Below are 25,997 nucleotides of genomic sequence, written 5' to 3'. Positions count from 1 at the left end.
ACCAAACAGATCACCCATTGTAGCCATCCCTCATACTGCTCAAACCCCTCTTTTGAAGCCCTGTTAGAGAAACGCGGATCTTGGGTCCTTAGCTTGAAAAAAAGAAAAGAAGAGGAGGCGGAGCTAATGCCTGATCAGAATTCTACCGGAGATAAAGTTAAATTCTGCTGTGATAAAACGCCATCCTGTTTAAACCGCGTCAAGGATTATTTCTGAAATAGTATGGAGCTCAAATGCTTTTTCTCTTGCAGGTTCATCACAAGGTGAGTTCTTTTTTTATTTCCTGCTTTTTAAACACGTGTGCTCTACACAGTACAGGTTAGCTCTGAGTGTTAGCGAGGCTTGCTAATGTAAACAAAGACGAGATTACGTCCAAAACACGTCAGGCATTGTTTCTGATAGCAACTTTCTGTGGGTCCGCTGCCGATTTGACGTCAGTTCGGATGGAATCTGTATCCGCTCGTTGTACATCCGTTTTTAAAAGATTTGGGTACGGAGGAAAAGAGAGAGGGTTTTATTTTCTGACGCACCGGGGACACATGTATAAAAGACATCACAAAGTGCATTTTGCATGATAGGTCCCCTTTAAACATAATGTGCAATAAAGTGTCATATATAATATTGTCATCAGTTATTTTAATATGTTGTTAAATGTCCGCGTCCTGTGTCTTGTATTAATGGGGCAGTTTTTGTGCATGTAAATGGTCTTATGCATAAGCATCTGTCAGTCTGGGATTGCATGCATACTTGGGCCAAACCGTATCGATTTAGACCAAATGTAATGTAAGAGCGTTTGAGTAAAACTCCAGATGGATGTTTTATTTCTTATTTCCTGGCTGAGTCCTGGCTGTGTGCCAGCTGTCCTCTGCCTCCCATGACGCAGTGTCCTTCAGCCTTAAAATGTAGTCCAACGCCGTGACTCAGCTGAGATCCAAGCCTACAGCAGTTTAGCTCCAACGATGAGCAAATGACACAACTAAGTGCCACAATTGTGTCTGAATTTCCCAAAAGTGCCCGTCTAGAAGCTCTAACTCAATACATTCCTGCGTCTTCATCTGGTTCCCTTAGAGTGCTCAGCCTCTGAAATATAAACACAGTAAGATTTGATATATTATTGGGGGTGAAAACTGAGAGGGAATTTGGAGAAAAGTGAATTTCAAACATAAATGAGAGTGTGGAGGGAATAAAAATCCCCCTTTAGCTCAGAGTGGGCTACAGAAGCTGCCATGTGCGCGGGCGCAGCCGTGAAATCAGCCTGATCCAATAGATTCTGTTTATCTGGCACGACTACAACTGAAAGCAATTGGAAATCTGGGGGAGATTTGGAGAAGGCTGTGGATTCGGATAGCGAGAGAGGAAAAAAATGAGCAAAAAAGTAATACTGTCTGCTCTACAGTCTGGCAAAGCAGGCGTGTTTTCAGATCAGTCTTTAACAAGGTTAATGGTGATTTTTCTCCAAAGGCACCGTTTTACTGTAAAAGCCTCATCCTCGCATGCTTTATCTCTGTCATTTTTACTCTCTTCTCTTTCCGTTTCTCTTTGTTCTCTTCATCTTCTCTCCCTGTGACTGCTGCTCCACATCATCTCTATTTTTCTATGCTAACTGTGCTTTTTTGGCTCATTATCCTTCCCCAGACACTAAATGCAGCTGTTTCAAATTCACGCAGATCAAACAAACAATTTTTTAGGCCACCTTTTCGTAACTTCTGTCTCAGAACAATTTTCACCAAACACAAATACATACAACCAACAAATTACATCACATCAAATAATCAATTTTACAGTTTTATTAGAATCTTGCAATAGTTTTGCAAACACATTATGGCAATATCTGCATCAAGATATACAGTTGTAACTGGTTTTATTGGTTTATGGTGAAAGATGTCTACCGTATGTTTGATGGATAGTTATTGAGAGAAATATTGTACAAAGCATCTGAGTAAAAAGTAATTTTTGGAATTGAAAAAAAGCATTTGTATATATGTTCATATTAATAAGAAATGCACTGCCATGGCTGTGGAGATATGGCTTAGTCTCTCTTCCCCCGATCATCGCCATGAACAGAAAATGGCAAAGATGTCACACAGTGACGCGATGGAGACCTGTGTGACAGCTGAACACGTCCTGACTCATTCATCATGCGAAGTCCATTTAGATGAAGACAGCTTTGAAAATGACGTTGCTCATTACCATATATCATTGCAGTAGGTGTGCATTGATAGCCAGTAAATAAATAGTTCAATCGTTTTTGTTCCTTTATAGGTTTAGTTTGACAATTTGCTTTGTTGCAGAGGAACAGATAAGGAGATTTATACCACATCGATTCATAATAAATCTAAAGCTACAGCCAAGAGACGTTAGCTTAGCTACAGCCAGGAGACGTTAGCTTAGCTACAGCCAGGAGACGTTAGCTTAGCTTACACGAGTCAAGAAGAAGTTATCTCAGGACACTTTCCAAAAGCAGGTCTACGCTTTTTGATTTACAGAGACATAACATATCATTCCTCCATTAGCAACATCGAGCAGAGCCGGGCCCAGTGTGGATGCCAATCTGCCCTTTTTACTGTATAGCTTAGCATAAAACTAGAAAAAGGGTATAGCCTGACTCTGTCTACAGGAAACAAAATCTGCTAACCAGCAGCTCTAAAGCTCAATAATTAACATGTTATCTGTCTGTTTAACTCTTTAAAACAAAGAAGTAAATGTGATTAAAGTTTTTGTTTTACTGGGGGATGATATTTTGGACTATTTCTTAGCCAAGTGCAACGGCTTCCTAACAATCCGGCCAAAACCCCCATAAAGCTACAACTTAACTTTTTTTTAACTCTTACTGATTTGTCAGAGAAACAATGGTAAGTGTACTTTAATTTTGTATCCGTTAGACAGTGCCAGCCAAGCTGTTTCCTGCTGCCTCCAGTCTTTATGCTAAACTAAGCAAACATTGTCCTGGCTGTAGCTTCATATTTACTGAACAGACATGAAAATGCCAGCAATTTTCTCATTTAACTCAGCAAGAAAGGGAATACATGTATTTTCCAAAATGTAAAACTATTATTTAAAAAAGAAAGAAAAATAGCAAAAATTCTGAGCATATATATTTGAAGTGCATGGGATGAGAATATTATTGGTGATATTGTTGTATAATCAGGAATCTAATGTGTAAAGATTTGACGTTTTTTCACGTTAACTTTCTTTTGGTTTTATTTTATGATTGAAAATTATTTTTGGCGGTTAGTGCAAAAGGTCCAGTTTATAAACTGGTCAAAAACTGTCATTTTTAAACTGGATAAACTTGGTCTACAGTTTCTACATTGATTACTTTATTTCATTTCATGTGTGCATTAAGTTTTGCTTTTATTTTAAACTGAAAAGTAAAGAACTCTCTTTCACATTTTCCAGTTTGAATAGTTTGTGATTTCTTGATTTTATTGTGGTGCTCATCAACAATACCACCACGGGTTAGGAAATAATTTCAACAGCAACAACTCAAGGATCCATCACTTGGCACATCTTGTTACAAAAAAAAGAAATACTTTTTGATTATTATTATTTTTTGTTTGAGTCACTTGAACAATGATGCAAAAAGTAAAAAAAAAAAAGATGCAAAATCAAATAACTTTACTGAATAAGAAGATAATAAATGTACTCTCTCTAACATTCAGGTAGTAAGTTCCATAAGTCTCTCACAATGTATGATACATTCATTTCTCTATTTGGCCCTTTCTGGCGCCAACCCTCACTGTAAAATCTTCTCTGTGATCCGACACAGAACATGGCGAGTGGGAAACACACATTTTTCCAATATTCCAACAAGATGGTTAAAGTAGAAATGTTTTATACTATACTCAACATAAGGACTTGCTGTATTATTTACAATATATACTGTAAAATTGTAAATCAGGTGAGATAAAAAGGCACAAGTTTCCCTTTTTTAAATACAATGTAAACATCTCATCAAAAAGCATGCATTAACATTTCATTTTACAAAAAGGATATCATTTTTAGACAAAGTACTTAAATATTGTTTTCCAGCAAAATATAATTCTCTCAAAAATACTTTCCCCATTCATCCTATGAACCTTTAGACAGTATTTTTAATTCTTTAAAAAGGACATAAAAGGGGCGAAATAAAGAAACAGTGAGAGATTAGCTTAAGGGTCCTTCACAACTTCAAAACAAATGCACAACAAAGACAGATTGTAAAATGGGGCCTTTCTGACAAGGGACTGTACGAAAGCTATTGGAAGGGGACTGAACAGAGAATCAGGCCGAACGGAGCATTACTAAAATGTTTTGGTACTCTCCCGAGAACAAATGAAAATCATATATGAATAACAAACTTGTAAAATATACACCCGGTCTCCAATTTTTAAGAGCTGCTTAAAAGTTGGTTATATAAAAGCCGCTAAATGCGTCATCTGATAGGAGAAACTGATAGACTTGAGCACCACATTATTTTCAGCCCAGAATAAATGAAAGCATAATTCTAGGATGAGATAAGAAGTCTCCCTCTGCTCTCGCAACAAACATAAACAACCCTCCCTTGAGACGAAATAAAACAATACATAACCCTCCCCTTTTATTGAACACTCCGAATAATTTCCGTACAGTCCCTAATGACAGTTGTGATCATACTACCTCCGTCTCTTTGTACACCAATCTTCACTCAATTACCGCCTCAGAGAGCTGGTGGTGTAGCGCAGCGGCGTCATGACGACAGCCACAAATACATCACTCCAGCAACCGGCTGTGCTAATGATGTCATGTGGTCTAACTTTAGGCTGGGTGACCATGCAGAAAGTCTTTCCCCGCATCATCACAGTTGCTTATCAAAACAGACAATTCCTGCTAGCTGCGCTGATGCCTCATTTCACATTGTATCGCCTTTGTGCAAATCTAAATGTGGAAATAGGATATGGCTAATCCTATAACATAAATGCATAATACCCACACTGAAAGAGCAGATCAACTATGCACATGCTTGCCAGAAACAAAAACACCACACACACACACTCACTCACACACACACACACACACACACAAAACTTAAACCATTCTCACTCCATACACAAATGTAAATACACACTCACAGGGCACAAAAAAAAACAAATAATCACACGCCCCCACTGTTTTTCTTCCCCATCGGCGCCATCGCTTTTCAGTAGCATCATAGTAATGTTGTACCACCACCCAGAAAGCAGTGGGGTGTGAGACAAGGTAATGGTCCAGATGACTAGGCCTGCCATACTTAAAATAGTAGTACTTGGCCCAAAGATAAAGAGCAAGGAAATAAACTTAATTAGTAAAGGTGATAATACCAACAGTTCCTTATCAAGCATTCATCAACAAGTACCTCAAAACTGTACAACCGCTGAAGAGGATTGTTAATACCTGTACACATTTGCCTGGTTTTTGATACATTAGCCGTTTGCTGTAAGCACTGTAGAGTAATGCTCCATTTGGGATTATATCAACTTTACAGAGAGTATGTGTGTTTAAACTGCGTGTCCATTTAGTCTATTGTATGGACAGTCTGCGCGGTACTGTACATGTTATGCTTTTGCCTGGCTTTGTAGAAATGAAGCACCTTAATGTAAAATGACTGGCTTGTCAAAAACTAAACCCTCGCAACACACTTTTATAAAATGCTTTTTATTATTTCTGGGAAGAGTAGATAAGTGTTGGTTCACAAAGGGCTGGTTTTGCTTCATTGTGAGTAAAAACAGACATTTGGGCAGCTGCTCTGGAGATAACACAAAACACAATTACTATGGATGCACCTCAGTCAAATCCATTACCTACGGACTCTACTCAAATCGTGTCCGTAAATGCCAGATTTCTTCCCCTCCTGCAGCACATCTGTCCACTTTTGCAAAAGGTAAAATCGTTCGTCAATATTCTCTTAATTCTACACCACAATGCCTAAAATAGTGACTTGATGACATGGGAGCTTCAAGTGCAATCTTTCTTTACACAAGAGAGACATTTTTTTATTTCAAACAGCTTTAGCTTTGGACTTTTGCATATTAGTTTTGATTGTTTTACTACATATTTGAATTAAAAAAACTCAGTATGTGAATGTTAATGATGGCTGTTATGACACCAATTGAGATTCAAACTTGGATTTGATAGATTTAATGTAATTATTCAGCTTATGGTGATGCTTGTATAGCCCTTGGATTATACTCAAATAGACCTTTCGCCTCTCCTACTACATTTACCTCCTCCTCACAAAGTCAATTGCCCTGTAGTCTTGCAGTACGCTACTACACTGCAAAGCGAAATCTAAGTATTGGCATATCTTCTTTTTTTGTAGTGCTATTATTTGTGAAAGACTGCATAAGCCACATTTAATATTAGCAAAAACTCTCTCTCTAGATTTGTAAGGGAATTTGATTTTAGTGCATGTGGAGTGCATCTGTGCGCTTGTGAGAAGGCATGTGGACAGCATGTGTATCAATGTGTGTGTGTGTGTGTGTCTGTGTGTGTTTGTGTGCGCAGTGAATGCATCTAGCGCAGCCTAAGAAATGTATGGCTTTATCTCCATAGAAAATACTGTTATCGTCTTTGGGGCAGGGGGACACGGGGGGGGGGGGCGGGTACTTCGGGATGCTTTTTCACATTTTTCTGAAGTCCTTCTCTGCATGCCGCGCTCGGCTCCACGAACTATTCACAGCTCATACCTGCTCGTAGTGCCTGCAAGGGTCAAATCAGTTCTACCCTTGTTTTACTTCTGTCACCACGTCACTTAACTTCCCCCTCCAAAGACGCGGACGCGGACAAACTTGCCGTCCAGGTGCGGGCCGACTGGTCTGGCCTTTCCTCGCACATTTTCCTCTTCTTGAACTTCTTCCTCTTTTTCCTTCCAGTTTCTTAATGACATTTCTGTCTCTTCTGCAAAGAGAGTCACTTCTTGTGGAAGTAGATTGTGTGAGTAAGGCCCGACTCCACCTTGAGTATCTGGTCGCTGATGATCTCCACCAACATTTCGGGGAACTCCACTTTCAGGGCCTGGGACTCACGAAAGGTGTAGAAACAGAAATCCAACAGGTTCCCCACAAGCTGGACAAAACAGAGACACAATCGATGAGAAACACATGCACACATTAGAAGCTTTTTACTGCTGGTTTCACATCTGACAATTTAGAATAATATATATAAGCTTTTTTCTAAATATGTGATAATATAGGTTAGGGATGGGAACGATTAATCGAATATTCGAAATTATTCAGGTATAGAATAGGTGAGAATATGAGAATATGAGTTATGAATATTTTTATTGTAATTATTATTATTTTTATTTTTTTGGGAGGGGTGCCTAAGTTGATTACATATTATCAAATGGAATAATTCAATGTATACGACAGTGCCATAGCTAAATGTGTTAGGTTTAAAGGTGTGTTTTGCTGCGCCCACCGGTCCCTCACAGCGGGCAGAGCTGCAAGTGCTGATCTCTCTCTCTCGCGTCCGGTTATACTTCACTCGCGTTTATGTCCAAATCCATCAGATCTAGCTAGTTCTAGCTAATGATATGGCTGCTGCTCCTCCCTACTCGCAGATCACTCTGACTCAAACCTCATCTTATGCCCAAATTCCAGCTGAGAGGGTCTTCTCTACAGCTGGCCTGATTGTGAATCGTCTCCGCACCCGCCTCTCCCCTGAGTAGACATGCTCATATTCTTAAACAAGAATGAGTATTGAATAGCTGCATTCTGTGCATAGGCCCTGTTATAGGTTGTTGATCTCTGTTGTAATAGGGTTACGTTACCCTAACCCGTTATGTTGTTCGTGTATGATCCCTCTTTCATTTAAAAACCAAGTTATGTTTTAAGCATGAAAGCTGTAGGCCTATAGCTGTCAACTGTTCAAACTGTGATCACCAGTTCAATACATTTGACAAATTCGACTTGGTTTCTATACTTATTTGAACATGTATTTATTTATTTTTCAAAATTAATTTTAATTTGTATTTATTTTTAAAAATGTTCCCACTTTTTTTTATTTTTTTTATAGGATATGTACATTTTGGTTAATCGGTTAACCGTTTTTTTTGGGGGTGGAATATTCGAATATACATTTGCTTTCAAATTCCCATCCCTAATATAGGTACACTACTTCGATTTGCATAGGTGTGTTTACATTCTTTACATGTCTTTCCAGCTCACCACATGGGGGCACCAGATTTTTTTTTCTAGTCAACCTTTCTTTAAAGAAGGGTCATCTGTTCGTCAGTAACCCCATTCACTCAGTCATGTGGGTCATTGAATTCTGGCCATTTATCTCTGTGACCTCTCGCTTGAAAACACTCTCTGTTCTCTGGGGCTTTTCCTACACGGTCGTTATGTCACATAATGTTTGACCCATGCATAAAAAAAGACCAGTGATTTAGCACATTTGCTACACTGACCACTCTCTGCTCTGCTCCAATAAACTGCGAGCTGGCATTGATCCCGTTCGGTTCCATTCTCCAATACAGGCTGGTTAACGCCTCTTCCAAAATAACCATCCCCCCCTCAGGGAGAGATTGGGATGCAATAATCCTTATTCCATCTTTACCCTAATCCACTATGCTGCCGTTTCACTCATGACATGTCCCCAAGTGCCACTGGACACCACGCTCGCTGTGTGTGTGTGAAGGCATGTCGTACAGAGGGGCTGCCAAGGGAAGCCTGGTCTGTAGGCCATTGGCAGACAGGGCAGACAGGGCAGACAGGGCAGGGGTACTTACATCATGCATGGCATCCAGGAGCTTGGTGAGCTGGAAGAAGCGCTGCCAGGTTTGGCCAGAGTTGTTGGTTGCTTTTCCTACTGATCTCCGGAGCTCCTTAATGTAATTAACCCTCATCTCCTCGAACGCTGCCTGGTTCTTCAGACCCTCTTTGGGAACTGGCGGACAAAACAAATCCTTCTGTCATTAACCGGATTTACAAAGTGGACAACAATTAAGGTTGAAGTGTGATGGAGCAATTTTGGCAAAAACATTTGATATGAAACTTTTATGGATACTAAGAAGATTTACAGGATGAGAGATGTTTAAAACTGGTAGGTTAATTTACATACAGCATAAAAAACAGCACTTTAATCAATGCTATATTAAATAATTGTCCGTTTTGCATACCTCATATTACTTCTTGGCAAAGTATTTTTGTATTAATATGTGTCGATAGGATGTGGTACTTTGATTTGTCTGCTATTTCCTTCATTGGATACGTCTAAAGGGGACATTCCCACCCCATAAATATCACTTTCAAAATGTCTCTATTTGGTACAATGTGATAAAGCATTTGATCTATATTGTCTACTCCTAGTTGGCTGTTGTTTCATGATTAAATGTGAATATCGCTGTTGGTTACTACCTTTAAAAGGAAGGACTGTATTCCTTTTGAGATATCTGACTTTGTGCTGAAATCAATTAAACTCATATATCAGGATATCAAACCTGGAGGAAAAAACTATAGATTCAATTCCAGTGAGTTTACTTTTTCTGTAATCTTAGATTCATCTCGAAAGAAAAGGCAGAAATTAGACTACCTGGTTTATACAATAATATATGTTTTTTAAAATACAGAGGTGTGGGAAAAAAAGGGGGACGGGGGTAAAGTAGTTTCTGAAGCAAATTCCAAGTCTCACTAACTTATATTTTCCTACCATACTGAAACGAGGGTACCACTTTACAATAAGACTACCCTTATAAATGGTTTACGAATAGTTTGTAATTCATTTATTAATTAGGTTTCGAACACTTTATAAATCATTAATAAGCTTTTATAAGACATGAGATAAACAGGGCAACTGTGACCGGTTGCTTGCCAAATAGTGAGCCCACATTTATCTGTACTGCTAAGCCTTATTAGAAATGGTAGTAACTCATTAATAAATGGGAATGTGTTTTACACTTTACAATAAGGCTCTCTTTTGGCAGTTATAAATGTTAGTAACTCGTAAATAAATGGTCATAAGAGATGCCAAGAAACAAGATGGAAGGGGGGGAATCAACTCAGTGAACAACAGATACCAAGGATGCTGGCTGATGAAGAAGACGAAGTAAGCTAGGTAGCCAATATAAGGCTTAGCCATCTTGCCAAATAGTGAGCCTGTGTTGATGTATGAAAACTATGTTAGAACTGGTTTATAAATGGTTCTTAATGATTAATAAAGTGTTTACAACCTAATTCATAACCTAATTATAAACCCTTTATGAATCCTTTATAAGGGTAGTCTTATTGTAAAGTGGTACCGAAACGAGTACAAGGTTGTCTGCAGTGTAGGGGGACAGTCCAAAAATGCATGGTACAAGAGCAGTTGGCAAATGCACATTAAACACCATTTGCAGTTAATGGGCTAAGCCATGCGTGACCACCGGTATGTCCCTTTAACGTGGAAGTGTGGAACTGTGCAGAGGGTAATTAGAGGTGCTCAGTGAATTACGCTCCGACTCCCACACAGAAGCCTTTTTTTGGACATTTTTCCTGTGTTGACAGTTTAAGCCTATTTAGCGAATTCATTACAACCACTTTCACCATTACAAGAGGTAATTCGTTTTCGTGTGTAGCTCTGATTCAGGAAGACAACTGATATACTGGAAGGCATTGATTAAAAGGCAACAGTGACAGCAGAAAAAAAAGAGAGCAACAATGCTAAGGTGTGTTGAAGAGCCTAATCATTGTGTCAACCCGACCTCATTCATCAAGCAGTTTGTTCAAATTACCGCAAACTATACATCATAATGATTTGGATGCTGGCATCAAAGCACTTAAAATAAAAAAAGGACGTGACGAAGGAAAGATTGAGACGAATATGAAGAACGACATACAGTAACTACACAATGATGCATCGTAATGTCTCCAATATCTTTCTCTCTCACCCTGTGCAGGAGAACAAAGTCACAGATATGGAAGTCTGCCAAAGCTCCTAAATGATATTCAGCTGCTGGCTAACAGATTAAGAAACACCTCGCCTCCCTCATAAAGCACACCTCAGATCAGTCTGAGGGAACGCCTTCAGTCGTCCTTCAGCCTACACTGACATTTCCACATACACAGCATACCCAATGTTAACCCAATGTGACTTTGTTAAAGGGGACATATTTTGCTCATGTTCAGGTACATATTTACATTTTGTTCCTCTACTGTGACATTCTTACATGCTCTAATGTTCAAAAAGGTCTCTATTTTTCTCATACTGCCTGTGCTGCAGCACCTCTTTTCACCCTCTGTCTGAAACCAGAGCCCAGTCTGCTCTGATTGGTTAGCTGACCAGCTCTGTGATTGGTCAACCGCTTAGAGATGTCCCACCCCTTAGCCTATGACGTACAATGTGTTGAAGTGCTAGCCATTAGAAGTGTGTGTGTTACATATCGATGTCACTCTGTTACGCAAGTAAACAAAGGAGTCCAATGGAGGCGTTTCAAGACAGAGGGGGGGTGTGGGCGAAAAAACTCCCTCTTGAGGGAACTTTGGGATTTCAGCCTTTGCAGACTGTTTACATGCACAAAAATGTGAATGCTTCAATGTACCTTTGATTTGTATGGTATATTATTGCCTATAGTAGCCATATTAAGTTCTGGTTATATACCCATGAACAGCTTCTCAATAAACTTACCTAAGACTTACGGTACGTCCACACGGCAGCGTGCCTTGAAGCTTGCCGGTGGGCGTGTCTGGCTCGCGACCAACAACCAATCACATTAATCTCCCGCCCCGGAGACACAAGCAGGCCGTTTGATTGGCTAGCGCTTGTACTGGCATATGATTTGATTGGCTGACGCTTCCGTCGAAGCTTGAAAAGTTGAACTTTTCTCAACCTTCGAAGCGAGCAACGGAGGCAAAGCGACGCGACGGAACCACAATGCAGTTCGGCAAAGCCTGACGTCACCCCATTCAAAGTGAATGGGAAGCGTCTCCGTTGAAGCAACGCACGCTGCCGTGTGGACGGGCCGTTAGCCTAATATAACTTTGCTTGACAGAATATTTTATCTTCCACTCTTACTACAGTGTTTATAAAAGAGATTCCGCAATTATTCATTTTATTATTTACACCTGTGAGTTATAATGTGACAGATCAAACCCTCTGTGTTCACAGCATGGCTTAACATGTCGCAATGCATGTCTCATAAATCTTTTATAGTGTTTTTGAAACCTTACAAAAATATCTTTTACAGCAGAATGCGAAATTCGGAGCCCCAACGGTTTAAAATAACCTCCCTTTAAAAGCTAAATCATGCGCTTCCTTCCTTCAGTATGTTTCAGTAGCAAAACTAGCAAAAAGCAACAACTGACAGGTCCTGTTTTAAGTCCGGCAGAATGAATAGCCACAATCAAAAGCCTGCTTCTTGTCAGTTATTATTGCATCTTTTTGCGAACAGATCATCGTAGGTCAATAAATCTGAGTGTGTGTTTGTCTGGCTTCATCACGTCTTCTCTTTCTTTCTCTATGTAGTTCTCACCACCCTACTTAGATGCGCAATCGCCAATACAAATAACTTACGCAAGGCTAAGGAAAACAGATGGAACCTGGTGCAAAGGCTGACATTTATGTGCTTTATTTCATGGCTGACATGATGAGAATGTGCTAAAACCCAGGGCCTAATTTTAACCTCTTGTTTACTTCTGACTGACCCCCACATGCCCTGAATGAAAACTGACCCGCCATTCAGGGGCGTTACCTTGAGCAACTTAAAAATGGGGCATTTACAACACATCAAATGGATGTTCACTGCAGGTGTAGAGCCTCTTCAACTCAGCAATATTTCGTGAAGCTGCATTATTATGTATACTAAAAAGGAAGGAAAGCTCTTTTTAATGCACTTAACATAAAGAGGCAAACTCAGGCTGCTAGGAGATGCCATTAGCACGTTTGTTGCTAAAGGACATGCAGCTTCCTGCTCCGGGTTACATACCAAACTGACAGGCTGGCATGCGGCTCAGATTTAATACCTGATACTTTTCATCAGAGAAATCTACAACTACCAACGATCAGGACCTCAGTAAAAACTTGGTGTTTTTTTATGATGTTGTCTAACAGGAAATGTTATCTTAAATGTCACGTTAGAAGAGTTATGACTGGTTTGAATGAACCTGATAACCAGTATTGTGACGATGATCAGGCTTTTGCGTAATCAAATGTAATACAGTCACATCTTGGTAAGTATACTGGACACTTGCCCTGTTTTAATTGTGGTGGTTTGGAAAGAGAACAAAAGAACGGGATAATTTCCGGTAATATCCACGTCTGTGTAGAGGTGAGGAGTGTAACTGGCAGGCCTCTGCCCCTGTACTAAATCCAAACAGGGTCATGAGACACCGCAGGCTCAATGAAACCTTAGCCAAGGTCAGAGAGGAACAACAGCCCTTCTCTCTTCTCTCTGTATCCCTCTTTCCCTCGCTCTTCTTTCTCTCTCTCTCCCTCTCTATGTACCACTACATTTTTTCAAACCAGCCTAAAGGCACACACACACTCAATGACTCCGTACTACTTGCTCAGCTGACAAGTTCTGACAACTCCTCCATAAACATTTCTGCCGCTACTCCTTCCACGAGGCCCTAGCATTACCTCTCAATGAATGTAACGAAGAACGCTTCCTACACTGCCTCAGAAAATCTAAAGGGGGAATATTCAGAAGTGCTTCTGCTGAAATGTATGTCAAATGTCCATACGGTGCAGTTGCTTACAGGTACATGAAAGAAATGAAGCACTGCATGATTACTTTCTTCCCCTTCTGTCATATGTTACCGCTATATTTTCACTACATCCAATAACCAGAGCAGATTAAAGCACCTTACATTTCCTGTTTCAATTCTGCATCTCAACTTCTTTAACCAGCACCCTCTTCTTCAAATTCCAGCCCTGGGTTTGAAGGAAGTATAAAAAAAATAGCAGGTCTTGGAGCTTTGCCTGGTGCTTGACTGGCTTTATTAAGTACAGCAGGGCTCTCTGGAAAGCCTCCAGAGGACCAGCGAGGACAGGAGAGGGAGGCCGCAGCAACAGAAGGCCTGGCTCTGCCAACCCCCCTACCCCCTTTGTATTCTCTTTCTTTCTCCCCATAGCTATGCACCTGTCTCTTTCTCACCAACACAAGCTCTCACTGTCAACATTTGTCTGATTTTACTCTTAAATCTCCCCTTTTCCCTCTTGGTTTCTCGTCCTCCCTTTATTCCCTTTATTTCTCATATCTCCCAACATCCAATAGCTGAAGTCCAGCTGGAGCTCCCCTGCTTCCAGATGACTCAACAACACTGAGTTTATGTCAGAGAAATGCGTTCACACCATATGTCCATGTACATTGGAGCCAAAACAAGCTTGTACCATTTGTCGGGGATATAATGTATGTTCAACAATCTGCTGAAATAATGTATTTTTATGATAAGTAGTACTTCATTTTTCTTCCAATTCTTTTACTATCACAACTCACACATCATCAAAAGAAATAACCCCTACTTGGTTATCGTTAGAGTTTAAAAACTGGAAGACTGCCTGCAGTTTTTTAAGATATGAGACCGTTCCATGTTTAGTTTTAGAAACGGCAAGATTGCTTTTAAAGTCTGATCTATTTTTTATATTATATTAAAAGGAAGTATAATCATTTACAAAAACATAGAGCGCTTCAAACTTGATAACAAGGTTATTTAATAGCCATAACATTTGTGTAGATGTTTTAATTAATTTGATTAAGATTGCTTCATCAATCATACATGGTTAGTTCAAAGCCAATTAAATATCAGCCTGCATAGTATGAGCAGTTTTGACCTTTACCTTGCTTTTAATGCTAATTGATACAGAACTTCTGATATGACTTCACTCGAATAACTCATTTCGATTTATGTTGTCATTAAAGGTGGGGTAGGTAATTTTGGAGAAACCGGCTCGAGATCGCTAGAATTTGAAAATACACAGCCGGAAAAAATCTGCCACTTCCTTACAGAGCCCCTCCTCCAACACACACGAACGCACACATGACCAATGAGGGCACGAGATAAGTTTGTGCACAGATGGAAGGCTGACAGGCAGGTAGGCCATCCAGTTATTTTAGCCGGGCCGGCTAAAATGATTGGTCGTGCTTTTTACAGTATTACGGCTTCCACAGATGACATTTTGTTATGAATTTTTTGTCAAAGCACTTAAAATATTCATTGCTATCGGGATGTTAAGAGCATTCCATGGAATATAACAAAAAGTGTATCTCGAGCCGGTTTCTCAAACTTACCTACCCCACCTTTAATTGGCAAAAATATAAATGTAAAATTGTAAAACTTTGTGAGGATGAAGTTAAACATGGTTTTGTTTTCACTAGTCCAGAATTCACGCACAGCTTTCAGAGAACTAAAAAAAAAAGACTCTGCCAATGAATATGAACGTTATTGGCATTGGTGATGACGTCCAAAGAGTTTGAAGTCTGGCCAGCATGCAGACTCTTCAAATAGCTCCCCACAACTCTCCCTCTCTGGCCGTTATGCTCACCTCACTCCCTCTCTAAATATTGCTTGTCTATTGACACAAAAAGACAAACAGAGATAAGGGTACCACGTGGAAGTATGAATAATTGCAAGCAGGACCTGTCCCAGTGAGTTCTGAGCTTTGTGTAGCTGCGACTGGGTGTGGAAGGAAGTTATGACACAGCTGCCATCAAGGACTTTTTTTTACTGTTACTGTTTAACTGACGGTGGAAAAACCAGTGCTTTCAGTTTCCAAGTGAGCAACTTTTCCCAACACATCCTCTCTGTGAAGCTTCAGTGCCTGTGGGCGCAGTTTGGCAGAGAGCCAACACGACAGGACCTTCTTTAGTGAGTGATAGACGTATTCTGTTTGTCCATGGGCAATTACAAAATCAAATAATATAAAACAGAGCAGCTTTCGCTCAGAGACACTGATCCCTTTCCTATTTGCATAAACTGTATGCTGCTACACAAACAGGTGCATGCAACATCAGGTCTATTTCCACGCTTGTTAGGCATCTGAACAGATTACCATGAATAAAAATCTAACTGAATAAAAATGGCACTATCGTGGGTGTTAGGAAGGAGGGTACAAACACTGCCAAAACGGTCTCAAAGGTGTGCTGTGGATGTTACAGATTACAAGACACCTTATCAATACATTTCCTATGTGAGAGGCTGTCGCATGGTTTAGAAATGTGGGAGATGTTGGCCGGCACACCTTTACCTGTATGTTGTGTTTATAGAGTCTATTTGAGCAGCCCAGTTCTCAGGAGTAGGTACTTTCAACGAGAGAAAAGCTTCCAGTCATAGAGCAAGATTAGTCCAGAAATAGTTTAAAGGGACATGGATGCCTTGATCGAATAAAAAAAAAAAAAACCTGAGTCATCCCACTTGAACACTGTAGGGACAACTTTGAATGCAGCATCTAAAGAAAGGAGTATCCACCTTAAATTAAATATAAAAAAATTATCGGCTTTACTTGGGACACTACAGTTCAGTTATTGTCATGAAATGAGGAAGCTGTTATCCGGCACAAAGGTGGTCTAAAGTGGTACTGAACTATGTAAGTAGTCACTAGTCTGTATGCCTTAAAGCCAACATTAATATTAATTGTATTGTATGTTAGTAATTTTGTGTTATGGAAAGCCTGACATTTCAATGAATTATTGCATGGAATTTATGTTGACTACATTGTCATTATACAGTTAGTAATTTGTGCTTGTGGTGAAAAAACTAACAACCACTGTAGTGTGAATGAATAAATGAGTGCTCTCGCAGTGCCTGCAGCTCAGTGCCTACCTGTGCTGAGAAGCAGGAGGACCTTCATGGAGAGGAACTCGTCGTAGGTTAGCTGCAGTCTCAAAAACTCCTGGCTCACCTGCCTCATGCCCAGACAGAGGTCGTACATGGCTGACTGCTGCATGCGGTCCCTGGAGAAATGAAGAAAGAAAGGAGAAAAATGGGATAAGAAGAGGACATTAGGCTTCACAAAGAGTAGTAGGTAGTCAGAACTCATGTATCAGTATTAGTTACAATCCAGTTATTGATACTCACTTATCGTCATACTCATTTATTCATTCAGATTCACAATTCCATGTAAATAACTCCTAATTCATTTCTTACATAGTGGTTGTGAAGCAATATTTCCACACAGTCCAGAGGAGGATCTTGCTAGTCTGGGCTTGGAGCAGAATACCAAATCCCCTCAGATAGCAGAGTGCAGCGTACAGTATCACAGCACAGATGCACCACTTTTCTAAAGCTGGGCAAGCCTATGTAAGTCCCGATATCTTACCCTAGTCACCATAGAAACATATTTAAAGAGGTGTCATTTCAAACATATTAATGTTGACAGAAATGACACACACATGAACATGTTTGCCTAACAGGTTTATGTACATGGATGTGTCGACCATGCATCATTAACTGCGCAAAGCAATTCCAAATGATTGTCATGCATAACATTTGTTTCTTATTCCCCTTCTCCCTCATGCACATGTTATCACCAAAATAATCTCGGTTACGTCACAGAGTTCACAAAAACAGGAAAGAAACATTAGTAGGGGATGAAGTGTGAGCCAATCAGAAATGTGCTGTGCAGATGCCGCAAATTCAAGAAAATCTCTGGTTTCAGATGCAACTTAGCTTTGCCATAAATCACCACCACATTAAGGGTCTAGTAATTAAATGCAAGTGACGTGGCATGACTTGAAAGAGGTTGGAGTAAAACTGCATCATTACATGGCAGTGAGGGTGGAGATTTCTCGTTGATAACAACTAGACTAAACATTTGATGGAAGGGGCCAGGCGAAGCCAAATGGAAACGAGTCCATTATATCTCCACTAAAGCATAGGACAGATTTTGGAGTGTTTACTACACCGCTTGGTCTGTCAGCAAAATTAAATGACTGTAAAGCAGTCACTACTTTTGGGAGAAAAGCAGACCTGTTTTCAGAGCACTGTGTATGCAAGCAGCTTCACAAAGTGCAGCATAACATCATATGATACAACTTTGAGCTGGAGTTTTAAAAAGTCTCCACACGTTTTCTTTCTCTCTCTCCCCCCTCCCCCCCTCCTCTCTTGCACTCTTCCTGAAATCAATTTTGCTGATTCACTGCCCAAAATGAGCTGCTGGTTTTAGGAAGGCAGGAAAGAAAAAACCTGGCAGAAATCTCTACTTCTCACCTTCTCCCTCTCTCTCTTTCTCATCTCTCTATATTTCTCACTGTTTCTCTCAGTCTTGAACTCACACTCACTTTCTGAGTCTATGCTAAAAGATTCAGGAAGAAGCACAGAACTGAAGAAAAAGTTCACATTCACCTATAGCTGGAAAAAGCAAACAGACTGTGTTGGTTCGGAAAAGTATGTATAAACAAAACAGAAAAACAACAACAGAAATGTATTTTTTGACACTCAAATATTGTGGCAAATACAAAAAACAAAATATACTGTGTTCAAATGTTTGAATAGTGAAGAACTTCTAAAATTCTCCTTTTGCCTTCAGGCCTATGAGTGGATGGGCCACCGAGATCGACCGTGACTGCGGATTGGAGGCTGGCTCCAATATATGGGGGATGCTGGAGATCGGATATATGATAAATTCAGGTGCGCACCCCATGGATGTAAAATAAGAACTGGATACAGCGTCGGAGGCGGGGTCTCGTTCTTTCCTATGAGAGCTGCTCATTGGCGCATGAAGTGAAAATGGCCCAACTTTTGACGTCACAGATTACCCGTCATGCCTGGCTGTCAGAGCAGAAAAACCCGTATGTGCGCTCACAGAGCATGCGCCCCTTAAGCCCCGCCCCCCGAGCTCCCACTCTCGGCTCACTAGAATGAATGGAGAGAGAAAATTAATCTAGATTCGGCTTTTAGTGCATTTTACAACTTTAAGGACCTAATGATTCTAAAAAGGGCTATACACAGGGGTGCACATAACTGGTACGCAGGTACGCGTTCACGACCACCCCCCCCCCCCCCCCAGTTGACATTTGCGAAGCTCTGTACTCCACTACCACCACCCCCCACCCCCCCCGTTGACATTCGCGAAGCTCTGTACTCCACTACCCCCTGACATTCGTGATACAGAGGACTTCATGGGAACTTTGAGGGGAGCCAGAAGTTGGAGTACCAAACAGTGACTCCAGGTACTCATCTGAGTACCTCACGGAGAAAGTTGTGTGCACCCCTGGCTATACAAGTGTTCATACTGGGTAGTTTATTTAGTTCTGGGCCGGGTGACGTCACGGACTGATAGGGAAATTGTAGTACCGCCGTTCGGACACAACACATCTTTGCCTCAGAGTCCGGCACACTTCCTGGGGGCTTGGCGCACCCTCTACGGGAACTTTTACTCTTGAATCAGTCCATTAAAGCTTCATACGTTACTGAGCTACTTTAAAAGGAATGAATGGGGTCATGCCTCCGATGCTGTGTCCAGTTCTCTTTATACATCCTTGGAGATATCAAGCCATTGACAGTGTTTTCTGTTAGTAATAGTACTGACAAACAAGAACCAGCGGATAGCATCTGAACACTCACAGGTACAATTTTAGCTGTTCAATTTGCTTCAGCTGACTAACTAATTATACTTCTTGCCTGCAAAATGACATTAAAAGTGCAATTTTCACCGGTTGTTGGCCTCTGTGTTGTCAGACAATTATAGAGTCGCACAATTTAGATTAAAATGAAAAGGATATTTTTGGCAGTACAAAAAATGCTCTCTTCGAAGACAGAAAATCAACTGTTATTTGTCTTTTATCTTTTCTACATTATCTCTGAAGACAGTGTAACTTAGTGCAATTTTTGGGGAATATTACTTACATGTTTTTCATTTAATTTCTACTTTTCACGTAGTTGATACACTAAATGTCTTCACTGCTACTTGAAACATTAATTGAATCATGAGTGAGCGCTTAGAATCAAAAACACACATCATCAAAGACTAAATGACACGGATTATGCAGGCATGCTTTGTTTTTAGTATAAAATGCTCTGTCTTTGCAGTATTTACACTCAATCAGTGACACACTCCACTCTAATAGCCGAGTGAGCGGAAAGTCTATTCAATAAATGACTTAATGCACGGAGTCAATAAGCACTAAGTGGCTACGTAAACAAGTGTACATTGTCAAACCCCCTGAAAACGAAGTTATGGACCAATTTCGCCCAAGTTTTTTTGACAGATTTATCAATGAACTAAACAACAGAGAGGGTTGTACATTAACAACTAGCCAGCAACACACCTCGACCTGATAACAGGCCCAAAAAGAGTGAGTAGAGATGGCAGTGACATCCAGGCCACCGCCTCTCCAGCAGGACTACATCTCATCTCCTCACGCTGCCAGGCCCATCCGTCAGTGGGACAGGCGCACTGTAAATCACACGCAGCAACTGCAGCAGCTTTAACCGTAGTGTAGTCTACAGTTAAAACATATCTATAGTTTTGATTTATTTTGTATACAGTAAGCCTGCAAATTAAGTTATCATACATGCAAGTGTTATTCCAACATTTGTCTCTGTTAAAACTTATTCCAAACTGAACTTGCCAAATGACACAAACCATTAAGTCTCTTTGACAAATTTGATTATCTCTAAAAGCTGTTGTCATGCCACCGAAGGAAACACATCATTCTCTATAGACTGCGATGCATTTTGCATTAAATTGATTAGATGATTTCTGATGTAGCAAGCTAATGCTTTACTAACTCAACGGGATCCAACACAGGCTGAAGCTGTGTTGCACAATGGCATTTGCGCTGCTGTTTAGTTATTTGTTTATTTGGGACAAGCCGACCTCCTGACATTCACTTACACAAACTATTAGTTAGAGCTTTTAAACTTGCCCCCGACTGAACCCGCTCCTCTACAGCAGGCTGCCTACAGAGGCTGCTGTTCTCCTTTTTCATTAATTCTATTACATCCAATTCATCAGCTGCCATGCACCACAGCTCCAACAAGAAAAGGCCCACATACATTTCCTTCTGCTCTCTTGTTTAAACGTATCAACACAGATCAAGTGGACCATTGACTGCACCGCTTTAAACGTGTGTGCCCTATGCAATTAGGGATCCATCAAAAGGTATAAAAGCATTTCCTTGTGAAGTTTCAAAGATCAGGTAAAAGATTACGACCTTTGTTTACCTAAACCCACAGCTTCATAAAAACATGTTTTTATTGCAGAAACTCTATTTGGTCCTTTGAATAGTTGTCAGGTATGTTAATAAGACGCTCAAAAAAAGTGTTAAAGGAAAATACACTCCTTACTTCCCCAAATTATACTTGTAAATTGAATGTTTATGCATAGATTTGCATCTGATTAGGAGCTACAAATAGCAGAAACTACTAAACACTAATAGACAAAGCTTGACTAGTGAACCAATTACTGTATCTACTAATGATATAGTGTGAAAGATACATCTGTAGTAGACATGTCAGTGTGAGTAAAACAGAGAACTTCTTTTAAGCTTGTACTATAAAAACAGGTGATGGTCCTGGGCTCACTTCTTCTCATTGCTACATTTGAAGACAAAACAAGGTTGAACAAAGGCATAATGAAAAAAAAGAAATCTAAATGTCAGGACTGGTAATATCTTAAAGTAGCGTGATGTGTGCGGTACACTGCAGATATTGAAGTGTAGACCTACTCGTTAAAGATGAAGTCAGGGGCGAAGTAGAGCATCTGTGCATTGGTGTGTTTGTAGGAGCGCCAGCTGAGGCAGAAGGAGGACAGACACATCCACGAATACTGGATCAGGGTGATTTGGTCCTCAATGGGCAGGCCTCGGAAACCTAACACGAAAAACAGACACATAGCAGAAACAGGCAGAACTGATCAGAGGAAAGCACTATGTTTAAAAGTAGCCAAAAATACTCACACATTGGTTTTTAGGCATTTAAGCTCCAACTTTAGAGACTTGTATTCAGCTGCGTGTGTGTACCTGTTTGTCTGTTCATGCATTTTTCACTGTGTATTTTTGCAACAGTGTGCTTTTTTTGTGGCTATATTTTTGTTTAAACATGGCAGCCAATGAAAAGTATTCACCCATTCTTGTTTTGTGCAAATCCCAAAAGGCCTCCGGTTATTGGCTTGTTATCTATGGAACTCCAAAAATAGAGTCCAATAGGAAACCTGCCAAATGCTCAATCAAACTCTGGCAAGATACTCCTTCCCATGCAAAACATAGGCCAACTGAGGACACACAAGTGACTTGTAAAGCCTTAAGGACTATTTTAGAAAATAGGCATCTTTATCTACAAAATACAATCATTAGTGAAATGATATTTGCTGAAAGGCACGTCAAATGCTTGCTTGACACTGTGTATTCAGTACAGGGCTGGCTGATGATTCAAATAGGAACCTAGTACAGTTGGATGACTGTTTCTCAATTTCTGGGCATCGTTAAAGGTAACAAGACATCAGAAAAGTATGTGCTAATAAAATATCTCACATTGACAAACACGTCTGACACAGCGAATTAATTGCAGGTGCTAACAATGTTGGACCATGTCACATCCGAATGTTAGCTGAATGCAGGCAGTGGCATATCTGAAAGTCGAAGGTACTCATTTTGACCCTTCTGTCTGGCTCTCCTTCTATTTATACAGTACGTCCGGATATGGCAAGCAGACACCGTGGAGGTATCAAATATTTGCAATACAGCAAATTAAACAGCCTCAAAGAGCTACCTGTGAGGCATCTTTCAATATGTCTCCACTGACTGGCATTTTAGGGAGACTTGTTTATCCCATTTAAAAAAAAAAAAAAAAAAGTCTTCCAGTGATGGTTACAATTAAATCTTCTGTTCAACATAACATCTGACAACGATGATGTAAATGAGTTCGGAATGGAAATCTTAATCTTGATTTGTTTTAATGGTACAATTGGATTTACTTTCTAATCTTGTTGAAGCTTTACTAGATTATTTCCAGACCTTATATTTTAAATTAAAATTGCTGACAAAAATAGCGAAAGTGAAGATTTAGGCATTTTATTCTAGATAAAAGCCCTACCCATATTTACAGTTTAGATTCCCATGATTTATTAGATATTTTTAGCACTTACCATTTCCTTTGACTCACCCATGAATAGCCTGTCTAATTTGTAATTTCTTTGTTAACCAAAAAGTAATTATAAAACAATATTATTAAAGTAAAAATGGCGGAAATTTAGAAGGTACAATATATTGTATTGCACTGAAAAAATGTAATGTTCTGGATCAACAAGCCATTTTTAATCTAATGAAGTAATCACAGCCAGTATTTATTTTTTAAAGAAGGGGAGTACACACTTAATATTGTTACCATCATCATAAAATATAACATGTTTTACGCACTTTTCCCTCTCTCTTTTCCAATTCTGTATTTAAAAAAAAAAAAGCCTCTCTTAAACAGCATTAAGGACTCAGCACATCTCTCTGGTGGTCACTAACCTGGAAGTACTTTGGCCCACTTCACCATGCGTACCATCTGCTTTCCGGCCAGGCGGTTGAGACTGGACAGCAGGTGGTCAGTGGTGTCGGGCATCGTGTTGTCATACCCAGAGTACACCTCTTCAGGCTCAATGAGCTCCAACACACTGCAGATGGAGGGTGGCAGAAAAGGTGTCACCCCCCCGGGCCCGTGGGGCACCAGGGCATTGGCAGCACTAGCATTGAGCTCCTTCTCTGACGACAGGCAACCGCCTCCGACACCACCTGTGGCAGTTTGGCCGTCCTTAGAGTCCTCGCTGACACCCTTCAGCTTCCCTAACTTCTTGGACTTTCGTGCTGTGTGGAAAACGACAAAACACATTGTCGGTGGTGGCATTCCTTACGTTCATAATCTGAGGTTTTAACTACAATGAGAACATTTACAGGAATCATTTCAAAATATGAATATGTATTTACATGTATGTACGTTTATTTATAATATGTTCTATCTAGGAGAAAAAAAAGGTTGTACAGTGTTTGTTTAGAGTGTATGCTGTTATAAATGTTTGGGAGGGAAAATTGAGTGAGATTCTTGGCTTCGTTAGGACGGGGGAGACACTCCTGGTAGTGATCTGTACTCTGCACTTTGAATAGGTTTTTATTTCTACATTTCAACCAAGTTGTTTGAGGGGCATTGTCATAGGTGGCTACACCCTGTGTATAAAGCATGTCTGTGTCAGATGTCTCTGTATCTCATTTGGTTTTCATAGTAAATGACAGTGCATGAGTGAAACTGAAGTTTAAGCTGACTTTATTGTACCTACTCTTTCGCTCTGCAATGCGTCTTCTGCTGCATGTACAGTAGATTTCTCCAAACAGTGCCCTTTTGTGTATTAAATGTTCTACTATCAGAGTTTAGGATTAGATTTAGTATGTGCAGTAATATTCAAAGGCACTGGCCTTGAACAAAATGCAAACAAGAGTATACTCATTACTGAAATGTTTATTCATTTTTGACCTCATTGTTACCACTCTACTGTTTTTGTAGTTTAAGATTCTTGAGAAAAATCTGGCAATAATAATCTGACTGCTGTTTTAGAACTACACATCCAGATAAAACACATTTCATACTGCGCTGATTGTTGATAATAGTCCTCCTACTGTATGCTTGTTATATTACATCATATATTGAATGTGTTCGTTTTCTGTCAACACCTGGTTTTTCCTTGCACTTTCAACTGTGCATAACAACAAGTGTTTAAATAATCTTCCAGTTTAATAAAGCTCCGGAAACATCACTTCATCAGTAAAAGGGGGTGTAAGCACTACTCCTAGTAACAGTAGCTGCATGTTTGGAAGGTTTTTTTCCTCTCGGCCACCTTTTTGTTTTCTTAAGTAATTAGTCACCTCTACCAAATGTTTCAATACTACATTAATGTCTAAATTTAGCTTCGTCGTGAAGCATAACATTTGTAATTCCAATAACTCTAATGGACTAAAAACATACAAAGTATGCCTTTAGCCACAGTATGCCACTGTGACCCTGAATTGGAATAAGCCAGTGGCGATAAATGAATATATTGCATTCCACATCTACAGTGTCGTCTTTCCTCATAATACAATACCGTAACTTGCAGCTGGCATTGTATAGAGTAATGTATATCCACACCTTCTGTAAATGCATTATGCATATTTCCTCCGATATACTATATACAAACACATACACACAAACATCCTATGACTCAGCATCCTCCTTGGGCCTCCTGTGAATACAGCCAGACCTACTTTTTCATATTTATCATTTCTTATAAGCAAAGCAAGGCTGACTCAAATGCCACATCTGAGACTCGTGACAGGGCGGATCTGTAACGGGGGTGTGACTCCTCACCTCCTAGGTTCATCCCAGCTTGCAGACACTTCCGTACGCGACATGCCGGGCAGTTTTTCCTTCGGATCTTGTCAATGATACAGTCATTTCTCCCGGCACACAGGTAGTTGTGCTGACCTATAGAAAGACATGACACAGCGTTAGGTAACCTTACATGCAGTTTGACACAGAACAGCATTTGTGATATTTTTAGAGTTATGTGCAACAAAGATCAGAAAGGAGCAAAACAGAAGGTAAAGGAGGCTAACGTATTCACTACTGAATAATAGTTGTATATTTGTGACAGCACGAACAGAAGTGAAACTCTGATTCGAGTCTCTGTCGCCGACTGTAATGTAGGTCAACACAGCAACCCGTGAAATGTCTAGCAATATCACAGATCTACATTTCATGATTATCACTGTGAACTTGATTGAAATTGTGATTATTCCGCTCTCACTTTCTACAACGCATGACTAATGGTGTATTTTACAGTATATGGCATGAGGGTATTAATATTCGCTGGAACCAGGACACTGGCTGCAGCTACACTACTCCTGACAGTGATGCTAACATGGCGAGAATCCCTCCTGCCTCCTGCCTAGCCCTTAGCTAAACCCAATGATCTCCCATTTCAGAGCGCTTCCTTTCGCTTCACTGGTTCTTCACTGTACAGCTCCTCCACTCCTCCACTCTTCTCCTTCTCTACGCCTGTGTCTCCATCCCTCCTTTTTCCCTTTTTCCACACGTCCGCCAGCCTCAGAGCGCCATACGCCCACACACAGA

The 25,997-nt window shown here is 40.2% G+C and overlaps 1 protein-coding gene across 1 annotated transcript in view; it reads right to left on the bottom strand.

The window, feature by feature from the left end:
• Positions 1 to 1,774: 1,774 nt before the first annotated feature.
• nr3c2 (nuclear receptor subfamily 3, group C, member 2) overlaps positions 1,775 to 25,997 on the bottom strand; it is a 71,113-nt gene continuing 46,890 nt past the window's right edge. The window contains exons 4-9 of the mRNA XM_034130130.1: positions 25,233 to 25,349; positions 23,366 to 23,701; positions 21,581 to 21,725; positions 16,734 to 16,864; positions 8,729 to 8,886; positions 1,775 to 7,062 (exon numbers count right to left, since the gene is read on the bottom strand). Coding sequence (XP_033986021.1) covers positions 6,907 to 7,062; positions 8,729 to 8,886; positions 16,734 to 16,864; positions 21,581 to 21,725; positions 23,366 to 23,701; positions 25,233 to 25,349 — 1,043 coding nt within the window. The 3' untranslated portion in view covers positions 1,775 to 6,906. The remainder of the gene's footprint in view (positions 7,063 to 8,728; positions 8,887 to 16,733; positions 16,865 to 21,580; positions 21,726 to 23,365; positions 23,702 to 25,232; positions 25,350 to 25,997) is intronic.

Source organism: Trematomus bernacchii, unplaced genomic scaffold (assembly GCF_902827165.1).
Source record: "Trematomus bernacchii unplaced genomic scaffold, fTreBer1.1, whole genome shotgun sequence".
In the NCBI taxonomy this organism is placed as follows: Eukaryota; Metazoa; Chordata; class Actinopteri; order Perciformes; family Nototheniidae; genus Trematomus; species Trematomus bernacchii.
This window is presented reverse-complemented; position numbering and strand designations above follow the sequence as displayed.